General features: G+C 45.5%; 1 protein-coding gene across 1 annotated transcript in view; it reads left to right on the top strand.

Moving 5' to 3' along the window:
• The window catches only part of CYS1 (cystin 1), a 33,478-nt gene extending 12,714 nt beyond the window's left edge, over positions 1-20,764 (top strand). Inside the window, exons 3-4 of the mRNA XM_049903485.1 lie at positions 13,434-13,486; positions 14,379-20,764. Coding sequence (XP_049759442.1) covers positions 13,434-13,486; positions 14,379-14,484 — 159 coding nt within the window. The 3' untranslated portion in view covers positions 14,485-20,764. The remainder of the gene's footprint in view (positions 1-13,433; positions 13,487-14,378) is intronic.
• The last annotated feature ends 841 nt before the right edge of the window (positions 20,765-21,605 follow it).

Raw genomic sequence — 21,605 nt, 5'->3', positions numbered from 1 at the left:
CTAGGTGGATTTGAACCACTAACCCTTCAGTTAATAGCCAAATGCTTAACTGTGTATGCCTCCCAGGGACTTCTAGACAAAGAGTAAAGGAGCGGTATATCCATACAGCAGGATATTACTCAGCAGTAAAGGGGAATGAACTATTGATACATGGCACAACATGGATGGATCTCAGAATTTCTAATTATGCTGAGTGAAAGAAGCCATACAAAAAAGTGTCCATGTGATTCTATTTGTCTAAAATTTGACCAAGTACCCACTAATCTATTGTGACAGAAAGCAAATCAGTGGTTGCCTAGAGATGAGGGGGTGGGAGGCAGGGAAAGAAAGGAGGTGGGAAGGATTGCAGAGGGGCACAAAGAAACCTTGGGGGGGGATAAATTTGTTTATTACCTTGACTGCAGTGATGACTTCCCAGGTGTATACAGATGCCAAAACTTACCAAATTGTATACTTTAATACTTTAAACATCAATGTAATTGATACGTGCATACACACATACTCATTAAACTGTTACAAATAAAGAGTTAAGGGGAAAACTAAATTTTTTTTGGAAAAAGGGTAGAATACATTCTGGTAAATATGAAATAGATTTTAAGAATTTACCTTTGGCACTTTAATTTTCACAAAAACCCTAGTTGTAAGAGTCACAGGAGACTTCAGAGATCATCTTAAGATCTTCAGCTCCTCCTTACACGTTTTCGGATTCTTGTTCAGCTGTGACATGGTTTTCCTGAAGCCTCGCTAGGATCTCAGGTGATAACACACATCCACCGCCCCCCCCCCCCGCCCCGCCCTAGAGCTCAGCCTTGTTCCCACGGTTCCCCGTGGCATGTGTGTTCCCAGCCCAGGCACAGCCTGCCTCTCTGGGGCCCAGATGTCTGTCTGACCAGCAGGTGGCAGGCAGCCAGCTGGCTGGTGGCAAGAACTTATGTTTGAACGAGGCCTGGAACAGCCACCAGAGGCTGCTATATCTTTGCTTTTCATCCAAGCTCCCCTTTACTGCTTTCAGCAAGGTGTATTTTCTGGGCTGCTATGAGTCAGAACCGACGCTCCAGCAATGGGTTTTGTTTTCTGGGACAGGAGAAGGATATGGAAGTCTGTGTCCCTAAAGGTTATAGCCCTGGAAACCCTGTGGAGGCACTTCTACTCTGTCCTATAGGGTTGCTGTGAGTCAGAGGTAAAAATTGAACAGATACAACAAGGCTGAGCCATCAGGGAAGATGCAAAAGAAAGAGTATGACCTTCCTTTTGTACCCAGTCTTAGTCTTTACAGCTCATGTCCGTACTTGATGGGATTCCGTTGTTACAGCCACCCTAGGAGACTGGCCTTAATGCTCCCAGTAGAGACTGCTGTGCAGACGAGTAGGGAGACTTGCAGAGGCAGCCTGGGCTGGGACTCAAACTTGTAGATGTTTGACTCCAAGTCAGAATGCCCTCTCTCACTCAGTTGTCCTGCCTGAGCAGAGAAACTGTTTGTGACAAACCTTATGGAATCTGATGAAATCAAAAGCCAGGTGACAGCCAAAGCTGGTTCCAGCAGAAGCTGGCGAGAGGGAAATAGGGTCCATAGAACATGACTTCATGTTCCTGTCCTAAAAATGGCTGAGGGATGAGTGGGTGAAAGTGTTACTTTTCTCCTCTGTGGCCCCTGAGACTATAACGAGGTCTGGCAGCTGTCAGCACTAGGCAGGCAGAGTTGGCATCAGTATGAGGAAGAACTTTGAGATCATCTGAGCTGCCCTGAGGTGGAATGGGTTGCTTCTTGAGGTCACGGGTTCCCAGTCATTGGAGGGGAGTGTTGTGGTTGTGTGTGTGTGTGTGTGTGAGAGAGAGAGAGAGACTTGCCCTCCTCTCTCTATCCGTCACTGCTGCCCCCATCCCACCCCCTGTCCCTCCTCTTCCCATCGTGGATTCCTTTAGGAGTCATCTTTTCATCTTTAGTGTCCCACAGGATTAGGCATGATGAATGTTCATATAAATGTTCAGTGAATATTGACTTCCCAAATGGGGAAGATCACCAGCCCCTAGCAGCCACACTTGGCTCTGTGGTATAGCCCTGAAACAGTGCTGTGCACATTTGCGATACTGTCAGTCCCCTCTTAGAGATAGCTCCGGGTAGGCAAGAGCAGACTTCTCCAGCCCACGTGTTGACATGCCTAGAGCCCTTCCACTTGTAAGCTTACTCCTATTTCCTGTCACTCACGTTTCCCAGAAAACATGTCTAAACAGTTTCTCCGGGAAGGTATGTTGTACTAGAACCTCTCCTCGTGCCTTGAAGACCAAGAAGTTCCCTGTGAGGGCCACACCATGCCTCAGGTGGTCTTCTAGCAAGGCTGTGTCAGAAGCTAACTCTGGACTAGGCATTGACTCAAAAATTTATACTGATGTTATTGGCTGCCTACATGACAGTCATTATACTTAGGATGTTCTCTCTCACCTCCCAACAACCCTGAAGATGAGTAAACTGAGGCTCAGAGAACCTCATAATTCACCCAAAGGCACATCATTATTAAATGGAAAAACTGGGATTTGAACTTTCTTCTGTATTATGATCGTTTTATTCTACTATGCCAACTAAACCAAAAGCCTATTGCCACCGAGTCGATTCAGACCCATAGTGACCCTATAGGACACAGTGGAACTGCCCCATAGGGTTTCCAAGGAGCGGCTGCTGGATTCGAACTGCCAGCCTATTTGGTTAGCGGCCGTAGTTCTTAACCACTGTACCACTAGGGCTCCACTATGCCAGCTACTCTTTAGATTTTAGACTCAAGATTATAACAGCAACTTGACATTCAAGTTAATTCAGGAAATATTTATTTAGTGCTTGGAGCCCTGGTGGCGCCGGTGGTTAAGTGTATTGTGTGTCCAATCTTGGAGATCTATAACCTTGGGAGAATTGGTAATCTTTTTGGAATGGATTTTTGGAGGATTAACTAATGTTAATAGGTAAGCAATTATAGAACAGCAGAATATATATAATTGGTTTGATGATAGTAATAGGAATAATAATAACTTTTTTAATAATAACAGCTAGTATTTATTATTTGTTAGTCCTGGTGGTGCAGTGGTTAAGAGCTACGGCTGCTAACCAAAAGATCGGCAGTTCTAATCCACCAGCCACTCCTTGGAAGCCCTGTGGGGCAGTTCTGCTGTGTCCTGTAGGGTTGCTGTGAGTCGGAATCAACTTGATGGCAACAGGTTTGCTTTTGGTTTGGTTTGTTAAATGCCAGGCACTCTGGTAATCATTTAAAAATAATTTAACACAATAACTTACTTTGCAGATGAGGAAACCAGTGCTTGGAAAGGTTAAGAAAATCGCCCAGGGATACACAGCTGGTAGGAGGAAGGGCTGAGTCCTGGTCTCTCTCTTTTTTTTCAAAATCCGTGCTCTTAACTGCCATACTACATCACCCTCTCGTGTTGCACAAATGGTTTATAGTCCAAAGTACTCCGTGACCTTATATACTCTGCAAATTGTTTAACGTACTTAAGACTTAAATTTCTCAAGTGAGATTGCCAGCAGGCGCCTAGAGAGGAGAGGGAACACATCTCCACGGTAGCTGGGCACGCTGGAGGTGCTGAATAAATATCTGGTGAATGATTAAACAATGTGATTGAGTCTCAGAAGTGGAGGATGGAAAAGGACTTTAAAAGCAAATCCGGGGAGAATGTAAGCAGCTTTCCACAGAGACGAAAGCCCAGTACAGTATTTGTGGGCAGTACAGGATTATGTGCTGAGCATGCACAGTAGGAACCCTTCAAAAACATTTTTTTAAAGCTCCCAGTGTCTACAGAATAAGTAAGGTCCCTTCGACAGGCATTCAAAGGCCCCACAGCACAGGTACAAGCACCCTTCCAGAAAACGTCATCTCTCACAGCTTAGTGTCTGCTCTGAACCAGGCCCCTGCATGGTGCTGGGGAATCAGGTAAATAAAGGAGCTTGCAGTCTAGCTGGAGAGGCAGGTGCATGCCCCAGTATTTACAAAACAGCTGCAAGGGAAATCACAGAAGTAAGGATAGGGTAAAGGGAAGCACATGGAAGGCCACCTAACCCAGGCTGGGGAGAGGGAGATCAGGGAAATTTCCCCAGAGGTGATGCCTAAGTAGGAGAAATGAAATGAACGAAGCTGTTATGACTATCCCTTATAACCCTATGTGGCGTATTCTTGTTTGTTGAACAGCTATGGCAACCCCAGAAGTAAGAGTGCAGGACTGTAGAGTGGGTGTTTTGTCTTGATTGTGAATTCTAATTGGAGGAACAAATAATTGTGTGTTCCAGTTTCTGGAGCCTCCCGATTACCTACAGGCACAATCCTTACTATCATTCATGGGGCCTTCATTTTTACATTGACTCACTCATAGAATCAATGAGGGAAGTTTCAGGGATAAAATAAACAAAGAAGGACGTTCCCCTAGAGCCGGCGATCTCAATTCCAATTGCTAGCCTCCAGAACTGTGAGAAGATACATTTCTGTTCTTTGAAGCCAATCCCTTTGTAGTATTTTGTTATGGGAGCCCTAGCAAACTAAGACATTTGGTATTTTGAAATTTCACCTGCTATTTAGATATGAGACTTTTTTCACTTATACAGGTTCTTTCTTTTCAGCTTCTGGAACTTCTATTTGATGAGTGGTAGACCTTCTAAGTCAATTTTCCATTTTTTTAATTTTCTCTTATACCTTCCTCTTTTTTTTTTTCCTATGTTCTAAAATAAACCTTTAGCTTTGTTTTTTAGATGCTACACAGATCACTAGTTTGGTCTTCAGCTTCTCCTTCAGTTTTTTGACCTTCAATTTTCTGTTTTAATAATCATATTTTTAATTCTCAGTAACTCCTGTTCTCTGATTTTTCTTTCCTTCCTTCCTTTTTTTTTTTTAAAAAACAAATTGGCCTATTCCTGGTATTGTAGTATCTGCTCAAATATCTACAGTAAAACCTGCGAAAGATGGAAACCTGTCAGAGAAGGAAAACTCAAATGTTTCCTGCTAAAAACGAGCGATAGAAAAGTGGTAAGACTGCACTTTGTCAAAGGCAAAAACCTGTAAGACCCAGAAAAACGAGGCAGTCCTGTCAAGTTCCAGCTCTCACACGTTTCACTGTATATGGATATTAATGGAATATTATACCATTTCTCTTCTGTTCACTGCATTAGCTCTCTTATCCAAGGCCAATTGTGTTCTTATTCATCTTGTTTTTTTATACTGTTTTTTTCCCCTTCAAATGTCTGTTGGTCTTTTTATGACCATTTGTATTTAGGAACCAAGGACTGGTTGATTAGAACATGTAGCTGGAGTTGGTTTCTTTGCAGTTGTATAGGTCTGTTTACTCAAAAGTCCTTTCCCCTGAACTGGAACACTTTGTAAGTGGGGTAGATCTGCAGACAAGCAAGCTTTTCTCTGGATTGTAAGGGCAGACAGCAGGCAGGTTTGCGGCTTGGCCTCCTTCGCCTACAACATCCCAATGCTAACTTAAAGAGGGTTTCTTGGTGTATTTTACTCCTGTGTGGAGCTGTCTTTATTTCTTCCTGTAGGTTCTTCATGGAAGTCTAGAGTCACATCAGACTGTCTGTCTTCCCAACCTACATTGTCATTGTTCTCATTTTTTAGAAATCCCATTATGTGAATGTTGAAGTTTGTATATCTGTTTTAATATTCTCTCTTTTACTTTTCAGTTAGTCCTTTTTTTTCCAAGAGTTCCTCAGTTTGATCTTCTCACTAGTTAATTTTCTCTTCAGCTGTGTCTGTTATATTCAGGCCATCTGTTGAGATTTTAATTTCTTCTGTCATGTTTCATTTCTAAGATCTCTCAGTGTTTTTTTTTTATAGCCGTTTATTCTTGTTATTAACATTCTTTAAGTTTTGTAGTCTGCTCTAATAACTCTCTGTTCTCGGGTTTAAGTCTTGTGGTGAGTTTGGTGCCTCTCTTTCATGGTATTGATTTCTGCAAGCGTTCGGGAAGCCTTTGGTGCGTATCTGTTTATGGCAGCCTGCCCTAGTCATTGCAGAAGAGGGGCAGGATATGCCACTGGAGAAGTGCCAGTAGTCAGTCATCTGGGAAGGGGTTTCCTGTGCTTCCTGGGTGTTAGCACCCATGGGTCTGTCCTTCCGCTTCTGCCCCAGGTCCTGCACTTACTGTTCCAGCCTGGGGGAAGGGCCTCTGGCATGCTATTTGGTACAAGCTGGGGTAGGTGTTAGAAGTCTGTCCTCTCTGACATTGCCCCAAGGTCTTTTTCTGCTCCTGGTGTCTGTCACCTCTGGGCTTGGAGCACTCCAGAGTTGCCCTACCCCCCTTTTTAAGCAGTCTTCTCTTTGTTTTGGGCTGTGGTTTCTTCCATAAATCTGATCCAGTCTGTCCTTTATACTTCATCGACTCCTCATAATCTCTGGTTCACCAGTGGTACACCTTGTCTTCCAATACTTTTAAGAATTTGTCTTTTTTTACTTATGATCTTTTCTGTCACTTCTAAGGATTTGGGTAGAAAGTGTGGTAAGCTTATCGTTGTAATCAAGTCTGCAGTTCTCCTTGAAGTGATCTGTAGTTTTAATGTTGTTAGGTGACGTCAAGTTGATTTTTGACTCATGGCAACTCCGTGTGACAGAGTCGAACAGCCCTATAGAGTTCTTTAGGCACTAATCTTTACAGGAGCAGATCCCCAGGTCTTTCTCCCACAGAATGGCTTGGACAGTTCAAACCACTAGCCTTTCAGTTAGCAACCATTGCGTCCCCAGGGCTCCTTGTAGTTTCAACCCCCCAAAAATTGCAAGGACTTTTCACCCAAATATGACAAACTGATTCTAATACATATATATGGGAGTGCCAAGAACCAAGAATAGCTAAGATACTGTTGAAGGGGAAAAAAAAAGTTGGAGGACTTGTCTTACCAGATACCAGAGTTTGTTCTGAAGCCATAGGAATTAAGACAGGGTGGTATTGTCACCAAAACAAAGCAAACACAAGCCAGTTGCCATCAAGTCATTTCCAACTTATGGCAACCACGTGTGTTGCAGAGTAGTACTGTGCTTCATGGGTTTTTGAAGGCTGTGACCTTTGGGAAGCAGATTACCAGGTCTGTTTCCGAGGCATCTCTAGGTGGATTAAAACCACTAGCCTTTCAGTTAATAGCCCAGTAGTCCAGCATTTGTACCACCCTGGGACTTTGGTATTGGCACTAAAACCCATTGTCGTTGAGTTGATTCCGACTCACAGTGACCCTATAGGACAGAGTAGTACTGCCCCATACAGTTTCCAAAGAGCACTTGGTGGATTCGAACTGCCAACCTTTTGGTTAGCATCTGAACTCTTAACTACTACGCCACAAGGGTTTTCAGTATTGGCACCCAAACCAAAACCAAACCCAGTGCCGTCGAGTCGATTCCGACTCATAGCGACCCTATAGTATTGGCACAGGGATAGGCAAATAGACTATTGGAACATAGAGGGAGTCCTGAAACAGACCTGTGCATATGTGGGCCCAAGATTTATGACAGAGGAAGCACTGCAAAGCAGTAGAGAAAGGATAGATTTTTTTCCAGTAAGTGGGGACTGGGACAGTTGGGTATCCATGTGGGAAAAAAAAAAAAAAACTTGCACCCTTACTCCACCATACGCAAAAATCAACTCCAGTTTAAAAGGCAAAATTGGAAATATTTTAGAAGATAATATAGAAAAGTGTCTTCTGAGTTTAGGGTAGGGAAGGAATTCTAAAAGATAAATGAAATACCACCATCAAAGAAAAGACTAGTAACTTTAACTACATTTGAAAGAAAAAAATAAAAGGCTTCTGCTTATCATAAAGTGAGTGAAAAGTCAAACTATAGAATGGGAGATGTTTGTAGCATACAAAATTCAACAAAGGACTCGTATCCAGGGTACATAAAGAACTCCATGAATTAATAAGAAAATCATACTCAACCCAAGAGACAAAATATGTGAATAAACACTTCACAAAGACTGAAGTCTTAATGACCAACAAATTTGTGAAAATGTACCCAACATCATTAGTAATCAAGGGAATACGAATCCAGGGCTTTATGCTGCCCTGTGTGGGAGCCAACTCCTCTTCTCCAAAGCTATAAACCTGCTTGGTCAAGATGCTGCAGCCTCTCCTTCATGTGCCCAACAGCCCAACAGCCCGACATTGAAATCCTCAGCATTGGTGCAATTTCAACAACACTTTGAGGTTTGTTTGATTTTATATTTATTTTTGGAATAAATGAGCTCTGTTTGTAGAATTTCTCAGTAGCCCTGGTGGTACAGTGGTTAAGTGCTCAGCTGCTAACTAAAAGGTCAGAGGTTCCAACCCACCAGTTTCTCTGTGGGAGACAGATGTGGCAGTCTGCTTCCATAAAGATTACAGCCTTGGAAACCCTATGGGGCAGTTGTGCTCTGTCCTATAGGGTCATTTTGAGTTGGGATTGATGGCAAAGGATTTTTTTTAGGGGGGCCATTAAAAATACATTGCAAAGCCAATGTTGGGAATTTTGCTTTAATGAAGTGTCAGCATTTAGTTATGATGCACCTCAGTCAGTACCGACAGCAGATGACGTGTGGCTGCTGAGGGTTATCTTTTCTTAACTGCTCTTTCTAATCGGGGATGGAAATGCCTCCCCAGCTCACCTCACATAGCAGCCATCAGAGTGTGGTGACAAGAAGGAAAAACTACTATGATATGTGCATTACAGTACTTCCAAGTCTGAGGGTTTCTGAGTTAAAACTTCTCATGCTAAAACCATTCTCAGTTCTAAATACTGTAGTGTGGGGGGAAGTGTGCAGGATTATTGGGTAAAAAATTACACATTTTTATCAATAGCTGTGTGACCTCAAGACAATCATGTAACTTCTCTGAATCTCGATTTTCTCATCTGTATAGCATTGGCTAGTAATGCCTGCCCTTCCTAGCAGGAATGCCAAGTGCACCACGCGTATTAACTCAGTAACAGTCATTGCCCTAGCAGTTACTACGTACCAGGCACTGGGCACAAAGTTAACTCACAGGAGGGCCTCTGTTCTTGTGGGGCTGATAGCCAGGGATGGGGAGACAGTCAAGAAAACCCATCATTACAGTGTTACGTCGTGAGGGCAATAACCCAGGAAGTACCAAAGGAAGTGGGAGCAGAGGGGGCGGGACCAGCTCTGCCCAGGGAAGCCAGAGCACCTTCCCAGAGGAGGGAACTGAAGCTGCGCTTTAAGTGGAGACTCCTTCTATCGGTACAAAGAGGTGGAAGGGCATTTCCCAGAGAAGAGACAGTGTACAAGTAGAGGAGGGTAGTGGCGATGATGATGATGAAGGCCTTGTACCCAGTAATTAGGTTTCCTGTGACCTAAGTCTCAGGTCCCCTTACTCTATCAGTAGTGGTGGCGGCTCATGGTATATCATCCCTACCCTCTTTTACCCATTTTCCTAGTGTGTAAAACGTGTAGTATATAGCCTTGGTACATGGGAAGCCTTATTAAATAATAGCTTTCTCCCCCTAAGGTGAGGCTTGACGCAGCAGTGTCCCTGAGCACACTCTTTAGAACCAAACAGCATCTGTACTCACAGCTAGACTTAATGGTGTTTCAGTGAAGCATTCCTACCAGGACAACCATTTTGCTATTAACCTACATACCAGGTGTGTTTGACTGACTAGCGTCAAGTCTATATATAGATCTGTGGTTCTTAACCCTGGCTACACGTTAGAATCACTCGAGAGGCTTAGGAAAAAAAGAAAAAACAGGTATATGGAACTCATCTGAGACCAGTTAAATCAGATTGTCTGGAGATGGGACCCAGGCATCCGTATTTATAAATGTGCTGTAGGGTTGTACTTTTCAAAATAGAAGGCGTCCAAGGGATGGCTAGACTGACAGAGCTAGGGGAGATTCACAGACCATATTATCCTGTGTGTCTCAAACCAGGGAAACCCTGGTGGTGTAGTGGTTAAGAGCTACAGCTGCTAACCAAAAGGTCAGCAGTTTGAATGCACCAGACGCTCCTTGGAAACTCTATGGGGCAGTTCTACCCTTTCCTATAGGGTCGCTATGAGCCAGAATCGACTTGGCGCAATGGGTTTGGTGTTTGGTTTTCCCAAATCAGGGAACTCTTACTTTAAGGGGACATGGCAGTGTGCCGGGTATCAAAGCCACGGGGTAAGCCAGGCCCATCTTCCTGGAGCACCAATTTTAATAAGAGACCATCTGGCTTCCCAGGCCAGTGACTGAATTTCTGGTGGTAATCAGTCTGGATGACAGTATGCTACATACACAAAACACACACACAGAATCCAGGGCTCCTCTCGGGGGAGGTGCCTGCCTTCTCGGGAAATGCCTTCAAAGAGCTCTAAAGTGAAGGCTGGGTAGCAAAATTTTACCTGAGACTAGCTCAGGCTTGAACTTCAAAACTACATTCAATTGTGTTTCCATATACATAGCAATGTGTACAGATAGAAACCTATTTTTGTGAATATATATTCTTGGAAAAATGTTATTTTCAAATGAAATGAATATGTTATAGGGTAGAATGCAAATTTGGTGTAAAATTTTTTGATGAAGGATACTGTTTAAAAAAAAAAGTTCAAGCTCGCAGCTGACAGAGGCCTTTTGCCCTGGGGGTCCTGGTGCTGGTGCACACTCCTCTCCCGTGGCGTTAAAGGTATTTGGTTGACATTTCTGAGAGGTCCTGATTGTCCAACCAGCTCACTTGACAGGTGGAAAATACAGCACTCAGGAAAGACATGGCTTGCAGTTAAACAGTGTGGAAAGGGCCTCAGATTTAGAATTGGAAGACTGGAATTCAAGTCCACAACAGGGCCATGTATTAGCTGTCGGACTTCGGCAGTTCTCTTCTCCTCTGTGAATTTTAAAGTAGGGCTGTAGTGAACCCCGCTCTGCCTATTTTATAGATTGTGTTAAGGATATGGGGTCCTGTTGCCTCCGTGGTTAAGTGTTTGACTGCTAACCAAAAGGTTGGCAGTTTGAATCCACCAGTTGCTCCTTGGAAACCCTTCAGGGTAATTCTACTCTGTCCTATAGGGTCGGTTTGAGTTGGAATTGACTCAACAGTAACAGGGTTAGGTTTTTATTATTATTATTATTAAGCATATAAATAGTGCATCAGAAAACCTTTAGTGAACTGCGAAGGGCTATGCATAGGCAAGGTTGGGTTATAAATGTCGTTCAAAATTACACAGCCAGGACATGGCCTCCTGACATGCAGATTAGTGCCACTGTCATGCCTCAACAGCCCCCACCCCCTTTTTTTTCCATGTTCTTTTTTTTTTTCATTGTATTTGAGATGAAGGTTTACAGAGCAAACTAGTTTCTCATTAGTCAATACACACATTGTTCTGTGACATTGGTTAGCAACTCCACATCACGTCAACACTCTCCGTTCTCAACCTTGCCCCACCCCATTTTTTTTAATTGAAAAATATAGTAGTCTTTATTTTCTGGAATGCCTTTTTAAAAATCAACTTTTTATTTTAGAAGAGTTTTAGATTTACAGAAGAGTTTCCAAGATGGACAGAGTTTTCCCTCTGTCCTCTAACCCACTGTTCCCTGTGGTTAACTTCTTGAATTACTGTGGCACTTTTGTTTCAACTAAGAAACCAACATGGGTACATAACTGTTAACTAGACTCCACACATCTTTCATAGTTCACTCATTGTTCCCCAGGGCCCTTTTTTTTCTGTTCCAGAATCCCATCCAGGATACTAGTTCACATGTGGTCATCCGTCTCCTTAGTCTCCTCTAGTCTCTAACAGTTTCTAAGACTTTCCTTGTCTTTGATGACCTTGACAGTATTGACGAATACTGGTCAAATGTTTTGTAGAATGTCCCTAAATTTAGGTTAATCTGATGTTTTTCTCATAAATTAGACTGAGGTTATGGGTTTGGGGAGGAAGAGATGAAGCACCATTTTCAGCACATCATGTCAAGGGTATGCGCTGTCAACATGACTTATCACTGTTGATGTTAGCCTTGATCACCTGGCTGAGGTAGTGTTTGTCAGGTTTTCTTCCTCCTTATATTGTACTCTTTGGAGGCAAGCCACTAAGCACAGCCTGACTGAAGGGGTCAGCCTCATAAATATTTATCTTATACATTGGGTTATAATCCAATACTATGTTATTTATTTTGTTGCTCAGATTATTCCAGCTTTGGCCATTGGGAACTCTTTCAGGGTGGCTCCTGTATCTCTTTGAAGTGCCCTCATCCTTTTGTTTTTGAGCACTTCCTTCCTTTCTGGCACTAGAAGATGCACCAGGCTCATCTTGTATCTTAACTCCACAGCCATGGAATAGGCCATTTCTCCAAGAAGCTCTCGTTCCTCTTATTGTAGAAAAGTATTAGAAACCAAAATCTGGACCCTGGTTATGCTTGTTGCTGCTGGGCTGTCACTACTTCTAGACCCTCCCAGTGGACAGAGTTAGGGAATATGTACATATACTAATCCAGACATATGCTTATTTCTATTTCTGGTTCTACTCATCTGTATCTATATTAAACTAAACATGGTTCATACTAACGTTTCCAACTGTAACCTAGTATCATATGGTTCATTCTAGCCTTCCCCCTTACTTACCTATTACAGACTTTTTCCCCAACAGTGAAAACTCTGACTCCCACCATCTTCCATCCATGTACTTACTTGTTCAACACCAGTACGCCCTTTTCAGAACTGTTAATCCATACCCCGTGTGAAACAACTTTGCCCTCTAAAGTAGAGTGCTTATGTACAGTTCCTTTTGTCTTTAGCCTTAGTTACCAGTCAAAACATCATTTTCCAAATTTAGGAAATAAAGTGTGCATGTGGGCGTGTGTGCATGTGTGTATGCGCACACACACAGTTTAATCACACCACCATGTGAAAGTCTTTCCTGATCCTCTCCAGGCAGAGTCATCCTCAACTCCTTTCAGCACCTACTGAGCACCTGCTGTGTACCAAGGACACAGTGTCAAGCCACACACAGCTCTTGCCCTAATGGGAGCTTAAAGTTGCCTTATTTGAACACTTACTATCTGAACTCTAAAACGTCACTGCTTTGTATTATATATTTTCCCCATATTATAGGTGGGGGAACTGAGACTCATAAAGTGTAAGTAATGGGCCCAGGATTCCCCAGGGAAAAGCCTAGATTGTGCACATAATTTCTACAGGTGAGAGACAGGGTGGTATCATGTCAAGGAGCAGTCCAGGAGGCAGGGAATCTTGTCCTGGCTCTGCTACTTGCTCTCTCTCTGAGCTTGGGAAAACCACTCCCCTCAGTTTTCTCACCTATAGAATGAGCAGATGGAACTAGACAGTCTGAAAGAAGCTTTCCAGCTCTGAGGTTCATTCAGTCCTGGGTTGAACATAGTGGCTGTCATCTTTCAGTCAGCATGGAGCCGGAATGTTAGGCTACACTGTTGTCAACCTTCTGATGCCTCTTCTGCTTATCCTTCTCAAGGTGACCCCAAAACAGAGCACCGAAGACTACACAGAGAGCAGCAGTGTCTCAGAGTAAGTTCTTTCTGTTGACTCCAGCTATGTCCCGAAAGCCTTCACAACTCTCATTTTTCTCCAAGTCCCAGCTCATTTTCCAGACATAGCTCCCTCTTTAAATGCAAAGCTCTGTCCCTCAAGAAAAGGTCCCCAGCCATGGAAAATTGCAGAAGGTCTGGCAAAGGAGGATAGGTAGGCAGGGTCCAGGTGCAGTATTAGTATTATCTGGAGCTCAGGCAGCAGGGAGTAAGAGCTCAGCTCTAGGTCACATCTCAGGTGTTTGAAGGAGTGGCCAGGAGCCCGAGGAGAATGCCCAACCCTGCCCTACCACAGCAGCTCTAGGTGAGACTCCCCCAAGAGATACAGACCCAGGGATTAATCGGGCAAATGAAGATCCTAATACTAGTTCACATTTATTAAGGGCTTATACAACGTGCCAGGTTCTGTGTCACATGCTCTCCATGTATTATCTACTTCTCAGAATGAACCTGTGAATAAAGCATTGTCATTATCTCCATTTTACAGAAAGAGAAAAAAGTGATGCCCACAAAGTCAATGCCTTGTCTAAGTTCGCTGAGCTAGTCAGTGACAGAGCTGGGATTCAGACTCCTGTCTCCCCACCTCCAGAGCCCACACTGGTAAACACTGCGTGGCCTGGCTTCCGACTCAGGTGTAAGGTCTTGGCAGATAATGTAGTGGAAAATGAAGCCAGAGAAATAGGCAGGGGCCTGACTATGTTTTCCACGTAAGGCTGAGAGACTTAGGTGTTCCCAGGGCATGGTAAACTGGCAGAGGTTTTAAGGTGGATCAGAGACCTATAAAGGGGCCATTGTGGGTGTCCAGTAGAGATGATGAGTATGAAGGAGACATCTTGCCTCCTAACCTCCCTGTCCTTGCTTCTCACCCACAGAACCCCAAACAGCAGTCACAAGAGGCCTGAGAGGCAGTCGGCCATCTTGTATGACTACTCAGAAGAGGAGCTGATGGCGAGCATTGAACGGGAGTACTGTCGTTGAGGCCTGGGAGGATAGCAGCCTTGAAGTCACCCAACAAGCCAGCATGCAGCCACAATTCCTGGGCTCCTCTGCAGACCCAACTCCACTGGACCAAGCCTTGTAGGAAGCTTGGCTGTGGGGTGGACACTGCACTTCCCTGCTCAGGGCTTTCGCTGGAGCTGAACCACCTCCAAAGCATCGTTACTCCCTGAGTTTTCAAGACTGATCTATCAAGTTCATATACAGTCTGTCCCTGGCTGGTGGCTGGCCGTAACGCTTGCTGGAGGAGGGTGGTCAGCCATGCGGATTTAGTCCAGGAGGCAGGCACAGGTGCGTGAGCAGATAAAGGGAGTGACAGTAGCTCAGATAACCTGCCACTCCTCGCAGGGAAGAGAGCCTGTCTGTAAGATCCTCCTGGGGTCTGAGTGCCTCCCCCCTTTCATCCCCACTCCTCCCTCTGGGGAAGGCTCATTAGAGGAATGAGGCTCCAGGGCGAGGGTCCCAGAGGTTTGGAGCCTGTGAGTTAACACCAGGGAGCGCCTCCTGGGATTGGATGCCTTGGGGCCTCTAGCACGTCTTACAGCTTCAGCTTCAGGAAAAGTGCACCGGGTATTCCCTGAGCCCAGGGGAGTGCATCCTTGGAGTACAGAGGAGCCAAGTTCAGCTCAGAGCTTCTCAATTTCCACATGCAAGTGAATCACTTGGGGATGTAGTTGACATGCAGATTCAGTTCTGTAGGTCTGGGATGGGGCCTGAGATTCTAACAAGTTCCCAGCAGATGCCCAAGCTGCTTGACCTGTCACCACACTCTGAGTAGCAAGGATTTAGAGTCTACATTTTTTACTTTTATCTGACTTTTCCTTCCCCAGTGGCTGGAGGTTACTTAGAGCCACAGCCCCACCTGCCTCCCCTGGTCCCTGGACAGCCCAGAAGAGAGGCCTGTCCCTCCTGCAGTGGGGTGTGGTGGAAAGAGAGCCCTGGACTGGGAACCAGGAGACCTGTGTTCTATCCTAGTTCTTTCATTAACTTGAATGGCCCCTTTCTGGGCCTTCATCTCCCTTTGACAATCTGGAATTACACAATTCCAGGCTTGGTTTCCACTGTTGTTTCCTGTACCCCTGGGGGCACAGACAGTCTTTCCTGCTGAGACCTAGTGCCTGGGCCCCACCTTGGGAGGGTCTTCACGACCACCTGCTACCTGCTTCTCCGTGGCACTGGCAGCCTGACTGATGCCTCATGGGACCTTTTTATTCTCTTCCCACTGGAGTGGAAGGTAGAAAATCAGGGAAGAGGCCAGAAGAGCCTTACAACTTTGCTAGTTGACAAATGAGAAAACTGACTTGCCAGGTATACCCTGTGGATAAGTGACAGGGCCGGGAAGAGAATCTCAGCCTGCCAACTGGAAGGCCAGACCTCTGATGTGGGTGGGGTGGGACTCTGAACCTCGGGTCCAGGTGTGATTTGCTCTTAGAAAGCTAACCTTGGAGAGCAGAACCACTGTCTTGGAAGGCAAGGAGGCAGGCCCCTCCTGAACAGCTGGCATGGGCTGTAGTCCAAAGGGGAGTCAGGGAAAGAGCAGCAGCGTCTGGTGAAGCCGGAATATGCCAACGCTTGTCTCACATGTACCCACCAAAGCAGTGGCCTCTCCCTGGCATCCATGCTTTCACAAGAAGAGCTGCCAGCCCAAATATCCCCAAAACAGCCCAGAGCAAGAGCATCTCGGAAACCTGCAAATGGCCACTTGGCAGTGTACCCAGACCCACAGGCATGTTGCCATCATCGGCAAATGGGCGTTTCCCTGAATTTTATTAATCGACAGGAGTGCCTTTGATCCAGAGGGCCAGCCGCTGGGCGCTTTTAGCTGTGGAGTTGGAGTGGAGCAGTAAGACTTTCATCAAACCCTCCTGATGGGTTGGCTCCGAACCTCCGCAGAGCTAAGAGCTGTTTCTCGTCTAAACAAAACCCTTTTTTTTGATATAAAGATCAAACCCACTACTGTTTTAATTATTCACATACTTCTTTAAAGAGAAGTTAAAAAATTTTCCCTACCACCAGATGAATCAGGCTTTGAATTTAATGATGTAAAACGTTTACAATTTTACATCAGTTTTCTGTTAAAATGGAACACATTCAGTCGGTTTCCAAGAGCAAGGTGGAACCTACGCACTTTCTGGTGAAAAACCGTAATGAAATAAACATGCTAAGAAAAAAATAATCCTGAAACAGTTACAGTCTGTGTCAACATCAAGGCAAACGCACTTAATCAAAGCTAAGAAATCACAGCAGTTCTCAGGTCTTTTTAATTCCCTGAATTCAGGAAAAGTCTTCAGCAGGGAGGCTAACAAGGACTGGCCGTCGGCTCTGTTCTCTTCTAACCTGTGAGATGGAGGGTGGGCTGTGGAATGCTTCGGGGAGTGGCTGGTTCTGGAAGCAGCAGGGCTGGGGGCATCGGCTGCATGCCCATGGCCCCGTGGAGAGTTCTTGCGTTAAACATGTGCCAGGTACCTACTAAGAAGCCCTGGTGGTGCAGTGGTTAAAGCGATTGACTGTTAACTGAAAGTTCAGCGGTTCGAAACCACCAGCCACTCCATGGGAGAAAAATGTGGCAGTCTGTTTCCATAGAGATTTACACTCTTGGGAACCCTACAGAGTTGCTGTGCGTCAGAATGGACTTGACAGCAGTGGGTTTGATCTGGGGAGTACTACTGTGCACCAAGCACTGCTTCAGGCATTTTCTTGGTTGCCCGGTCAATCTAAGCATTCTGTTCTGGAGCTCAGGGACAGGTTAGGAAGGGGGCTGTATATAGAGGTAGAAAGAGATACATCTCAGTGGAAATTGACACATTTTTAAAGTCTGGAAAAAGTATAAAATCCATGGCCATTGAGTTGCTTCTGTAGTAGGAGTGCCCCTTTGAGAATGACACACAACACTGGGAATTTAGAAAAGCATGTTCCATTCCCAGCTCTAAGCAATGTCACGTCTGTTTTCTTGGGAAAGGAGCAGTCACTTCACTGGCCCTCCTTCTGTCGTCACATCCATCCCCAAGTCTCCCCTCTCTCGCCCCACTGCAAGGGCTCCTGGCCTCAGTCAGGCAAAGACTGCTTCCTTTACTTGCCCTTGGCCCAGGATCAGGGCTCCTGCCTGGGAGATGTGCTTTGGTCAGACAGTCTGCTTTGATGTTTGTCTCAGGTAGAGCCACGTATCACTGGACCACCCATCAGTGCCGTCACTAGGGGGGCGTGGGGAGTGTGGACGCGCTGGGTGACACTGTTAGAGGGGGTGACACCAAAATGTCTATGAAAATATCCCCATATTTATACAATAAAAACATTTTTTGTAAGCCCAGCTTATAGGTATCAACATACCTACAAGGCTGAAAGTCTATGCTGATTTACTTTTTGAACCTTCTGATGTGCTCAGGTCAGAGCTGTCATTATTACCGAATCACAATGACACTTTGAATCACATGGTTTCATCTGTACTCTACGAGCAGGTGGTGGTTTTTGCTGCTGCTGGTATTTTTATAGTGGCTGATTTTATCAAATTTTCTGGTGTTTTAACTACAATATTATGGTAATTAGTATTTGTGAAACAATATCAGTAACTGTTGAGAACGAAGTAGTAATTAAAGGAAAGAAGGAGTGATACACGGGAATTGCAGTTTATGAGTAAGAGTACAAAGAACAAGGATTCCGTTTGGCCTGGTGCAGGAGGAGGTCCGTGGGGCTGGGGGGATTGACACCATGAGTTGCCACACTGGGCGACACCAGCCCCAGTGACACCACTGCCGCCTGTCCTGGGCTACACCGCCATAAGCCCCAGTGGATGCCTCTGAGAGTTTCTAGTCAATGATGCTTTCATTCACACACATTTGCTGAGCACCTGCTGCTGTGAACTTGAGCCTCTGCTAGATGCCAGGGATTCGTGGATAAGTAAGATCTGACTTCTCCTGGGAGGACCGCACTGTTTATAGTGGGGGAGACATACTTGTAAACATGTATTTACGCTAAAGAATGGTTGTCGTTGTTAGCTGCTGTTGAGTTGGCCCTGATTGACGGCAACCCGTGTGTTACAGGGTAGACCTGAGCTCCATACGCTTTTCTTGGCTGCAGCCTTCATGAAAGCTGAACATCAGACCTTTCTCCCAAGGAGCCACTGGATGGGTTTGAACTGCCAACCTTTTTGTTAGCAGCCTGTCTCAAACCACTTTCGCCACCCAGGCTCCTAACCCAACCCAGTGCCGTCAGAGTAGTACTGCCCCATGGAGTCTTTATGATTCTCTAGGAACCTGGGTGGTCCGAGTCACCCAGGCTCCTAGAGAATCGTGAAGACTATAGAAGAAGTGGAGGAAAACATCCCACTGAAGATCTAACTTACGCGTGTCGGGATGTGGGGTGTTAAATTGAACCTGGGGCTCTGGCATGGAAGGTAAGAATTTGCCACTGAACCACTGCCCTCTAGCAATAATTAGGCAGGAGAAAAGTCGTAGATGCCAGAAGATAAATCACGATAAGTAAAACAAGAGAAGAAAAATCATGTTTTAGGTACTGAAGGTTAGTTGCCCCCTCCAGAAAGGAGGATACATAATCAGACCTTTTGTGTGGTAAAAATCTGGACCCCCTGGGGGTTAATCAGACCTTAAGAGGTGGGCAGAGGCCTCTCTTTTTCTGATGTGATGAAACCCTTTAGTTTCAAGAGTTGGAAAGGGTGTGGATCCCTGGGAAAGAAAGGTTGCACTTGCTTTGAGTCTACAAGAGGTGGATCACAGCTGATCAGCTCTCCCAAGGACCTGGTACCTTGGGGTATGGCTACATGAGACTGAGACCTGAGCCCTAAAAGCTGCAACTCTGGGAACTCAAGGGTTTTGAGGGAACAGGACTGTCCCTCCATGATCTGAGCCACCAACAAGCCTATAGGCCTGTGGCCAGTTAGCAACAGTGATACCATGTGACAACAAACACAGCAGTCCTGTCTGCTGGGACTTCACAGCTTTATCTCTGGGGAGTTGGAAAGACCTCAACTTGGACTAACTAAGCCCCAGAGGTTGAGGACAGTTCACGGGGAAGGCAGGAAGCTGCAGAAAAAATGACATGAACATATTAGCACCTTAAGTTAGTGACGCACAGGTTACAGAAACATCTTTTTTGTTTTTTAAAATTTTTATTGTGCTTTAAGTGAAAGTTTACAAATCAAGTCAGTCTCTCACACAAAAATTTATATATACCTTGCTATATACTCCTAATTGCTCTCCTCCTAGTGAGACAGCCTGCTCCTTCCCCCCACTCTCTCTTTTCGTGTCCATTCTGCCAGCTTTTTAACCCCCTCTGCCCTCTCATCTCTCCTCCAGATAGGAGATGCCAACATAGTCTCGAGTGCCTACTTGATCCAAGAAGCTCATTCTTCACCAGCATCTTTTTCTATCCCATTGTCCAGGCTAATCCGTGTCTGAAGAGTTGGCTTTGGGAATGGTTCTAGTCCTGGGCTAACAGAAGGTCTGGGGGCCATGACCACCGGGGTCCTTCTAGTCTCAGACCATTAAGTCTGGTCTTTTTATGAGAACTTGGGGTCTGCATCCCACTGTTCTCCTGCTCCCTCAGGCATTCTCTGTTGTGTTCCCTGTCAGGGCTGTCATCGGTTCGTTTTGTTTGTTTGTTTTTAATTTATACAATAAATATTTAAAGAGGTCTCACTCCATACCAGGCTCTGTGCTAGGTGGGCCCTGGAGATATGAAAAATAAAGGAGAAAAGGAATGAGCAAAGTGCTGTGAAAGGATAGACAAGAGAGGAAACAGTTCTGCCCAGGTTCCTCCAGGACGCCACTGTTACCTGGATTTACGGTGATCCACTCAGATCCAAGGAGTCCTCCTTAGTCCTTGGAAAGACACAGAGGGTGAAAGTTCTCTGAGATGGCCGTTCAGCTCTTCGTACGGCAAGAGCACCGAGTGGGTGGGCATAGCGCTACAGCAAGAGCCCAGAGTGTGGAGGGAGGCAACCTGGACTCCCGTCTGGACTTCACAGCACTTACCGGCCCTGTGAACTGGGGCAAAATCCTTAACCTCTGAGAATCTTAGCTTCCTCATCTGTTAAATGGGAAAGACAGTACCTGCCCTTCGTACCTCCCAAGACTACTATGAGGCCCAAATGACATCTCCTGGGTGCTTTGTACACTGAAAAGGCCATATAAATAAGAGGTGGGGTCTGGTCACACAACCCAGAGCACCAGGGAGATCATAACTGGGGGGAACCTGCTTGGCCCCTTGTTGTAGGCGGGTGAGCCTGTCTCTTCCTGTGGGAATGGCTGTCCTACAGGATGCCAGCTGGGTGTGGTACAGCAAACCGCCAAGTTCAGTTGGAGTTTGTTCTACCAAGAGACACAGCTGTCCCTCAGGGACCCCATACATGCAGATTTCAACCCCACCGAGATTATAAAAGAAGACTAGGGGCACCGAACCCCACTACGTCTACTAGCCGGAATTCCTTTATTTTTCCCTCCATAAATATTTCTGAGGATTCTCCAGAGGTGTTTACATAGATTCATGTTCACTGGCCCAGGGAGCTGAAAGTTAGTTTTGCCCCCATGAGGCCAACTGTGCAGCCCTGGTGGTACAGTGGTTACGAGCTCAGCTGCTAACCAAAGTGTCAGCAGTTTGAATCCACCAGTCGCTCCTTGGAAACCCTATGGGGTAGTTCCACTCTGTCCTACAGGGTCGCTATGAGTTGGAATCGATTCGACGGCAATGGGTTTGGCTTGATTTCAGGTTGAGGCCATCTGCTGGGGTCCCTGGCCCTGGTGAGCAACTCAATTGCTTCAGTAGTCTCTGCAGCTGCCCAAGATCCCAGGGTCTTGGCTGGAGGTGTAGGGAGGGCATGACAGAGCAACATACCACCTCCCTCTGTGGTACCTTCTTCATCTTGAGCTCCAGAGCTGTAAGCCATGTGGGTGTGGTACTTTGGTAGAGGTTTCCCATAACAAAGCTACCTGGGCACCTCTTTTAGTTCACACAGACACAACCATTCTCCCCTCATGTGGACACAGAGCCAGGGTAGGCATGAGTTCCAGGATCCACGCACACTGAGTCCTAGGCCCAGCCAAAATGCCTTGTTGCACTCATGTTTCTGCCTTTGTACTTTCTCCCAAAAT

This window comes from Elephas maximus, chromosome 12 (genome assembly GCF_024166365.1).
Source record: "Elephas maximus indicus isolate mEleMax1 chromosome 12, mEleMax1 primary haplotype, whole genome shotgun sequence".
Taxonomy (NCBI): Eukaryota; Metazoa; Chordata; class Mammalia; order Proboscidea; family Elephantidae; genus Elephas; species Elephas maximus.
Note: the sequence above shows the minus strand (reverse complement) of the source record. Positions and strands in the feature narration are given on the sequence as shown.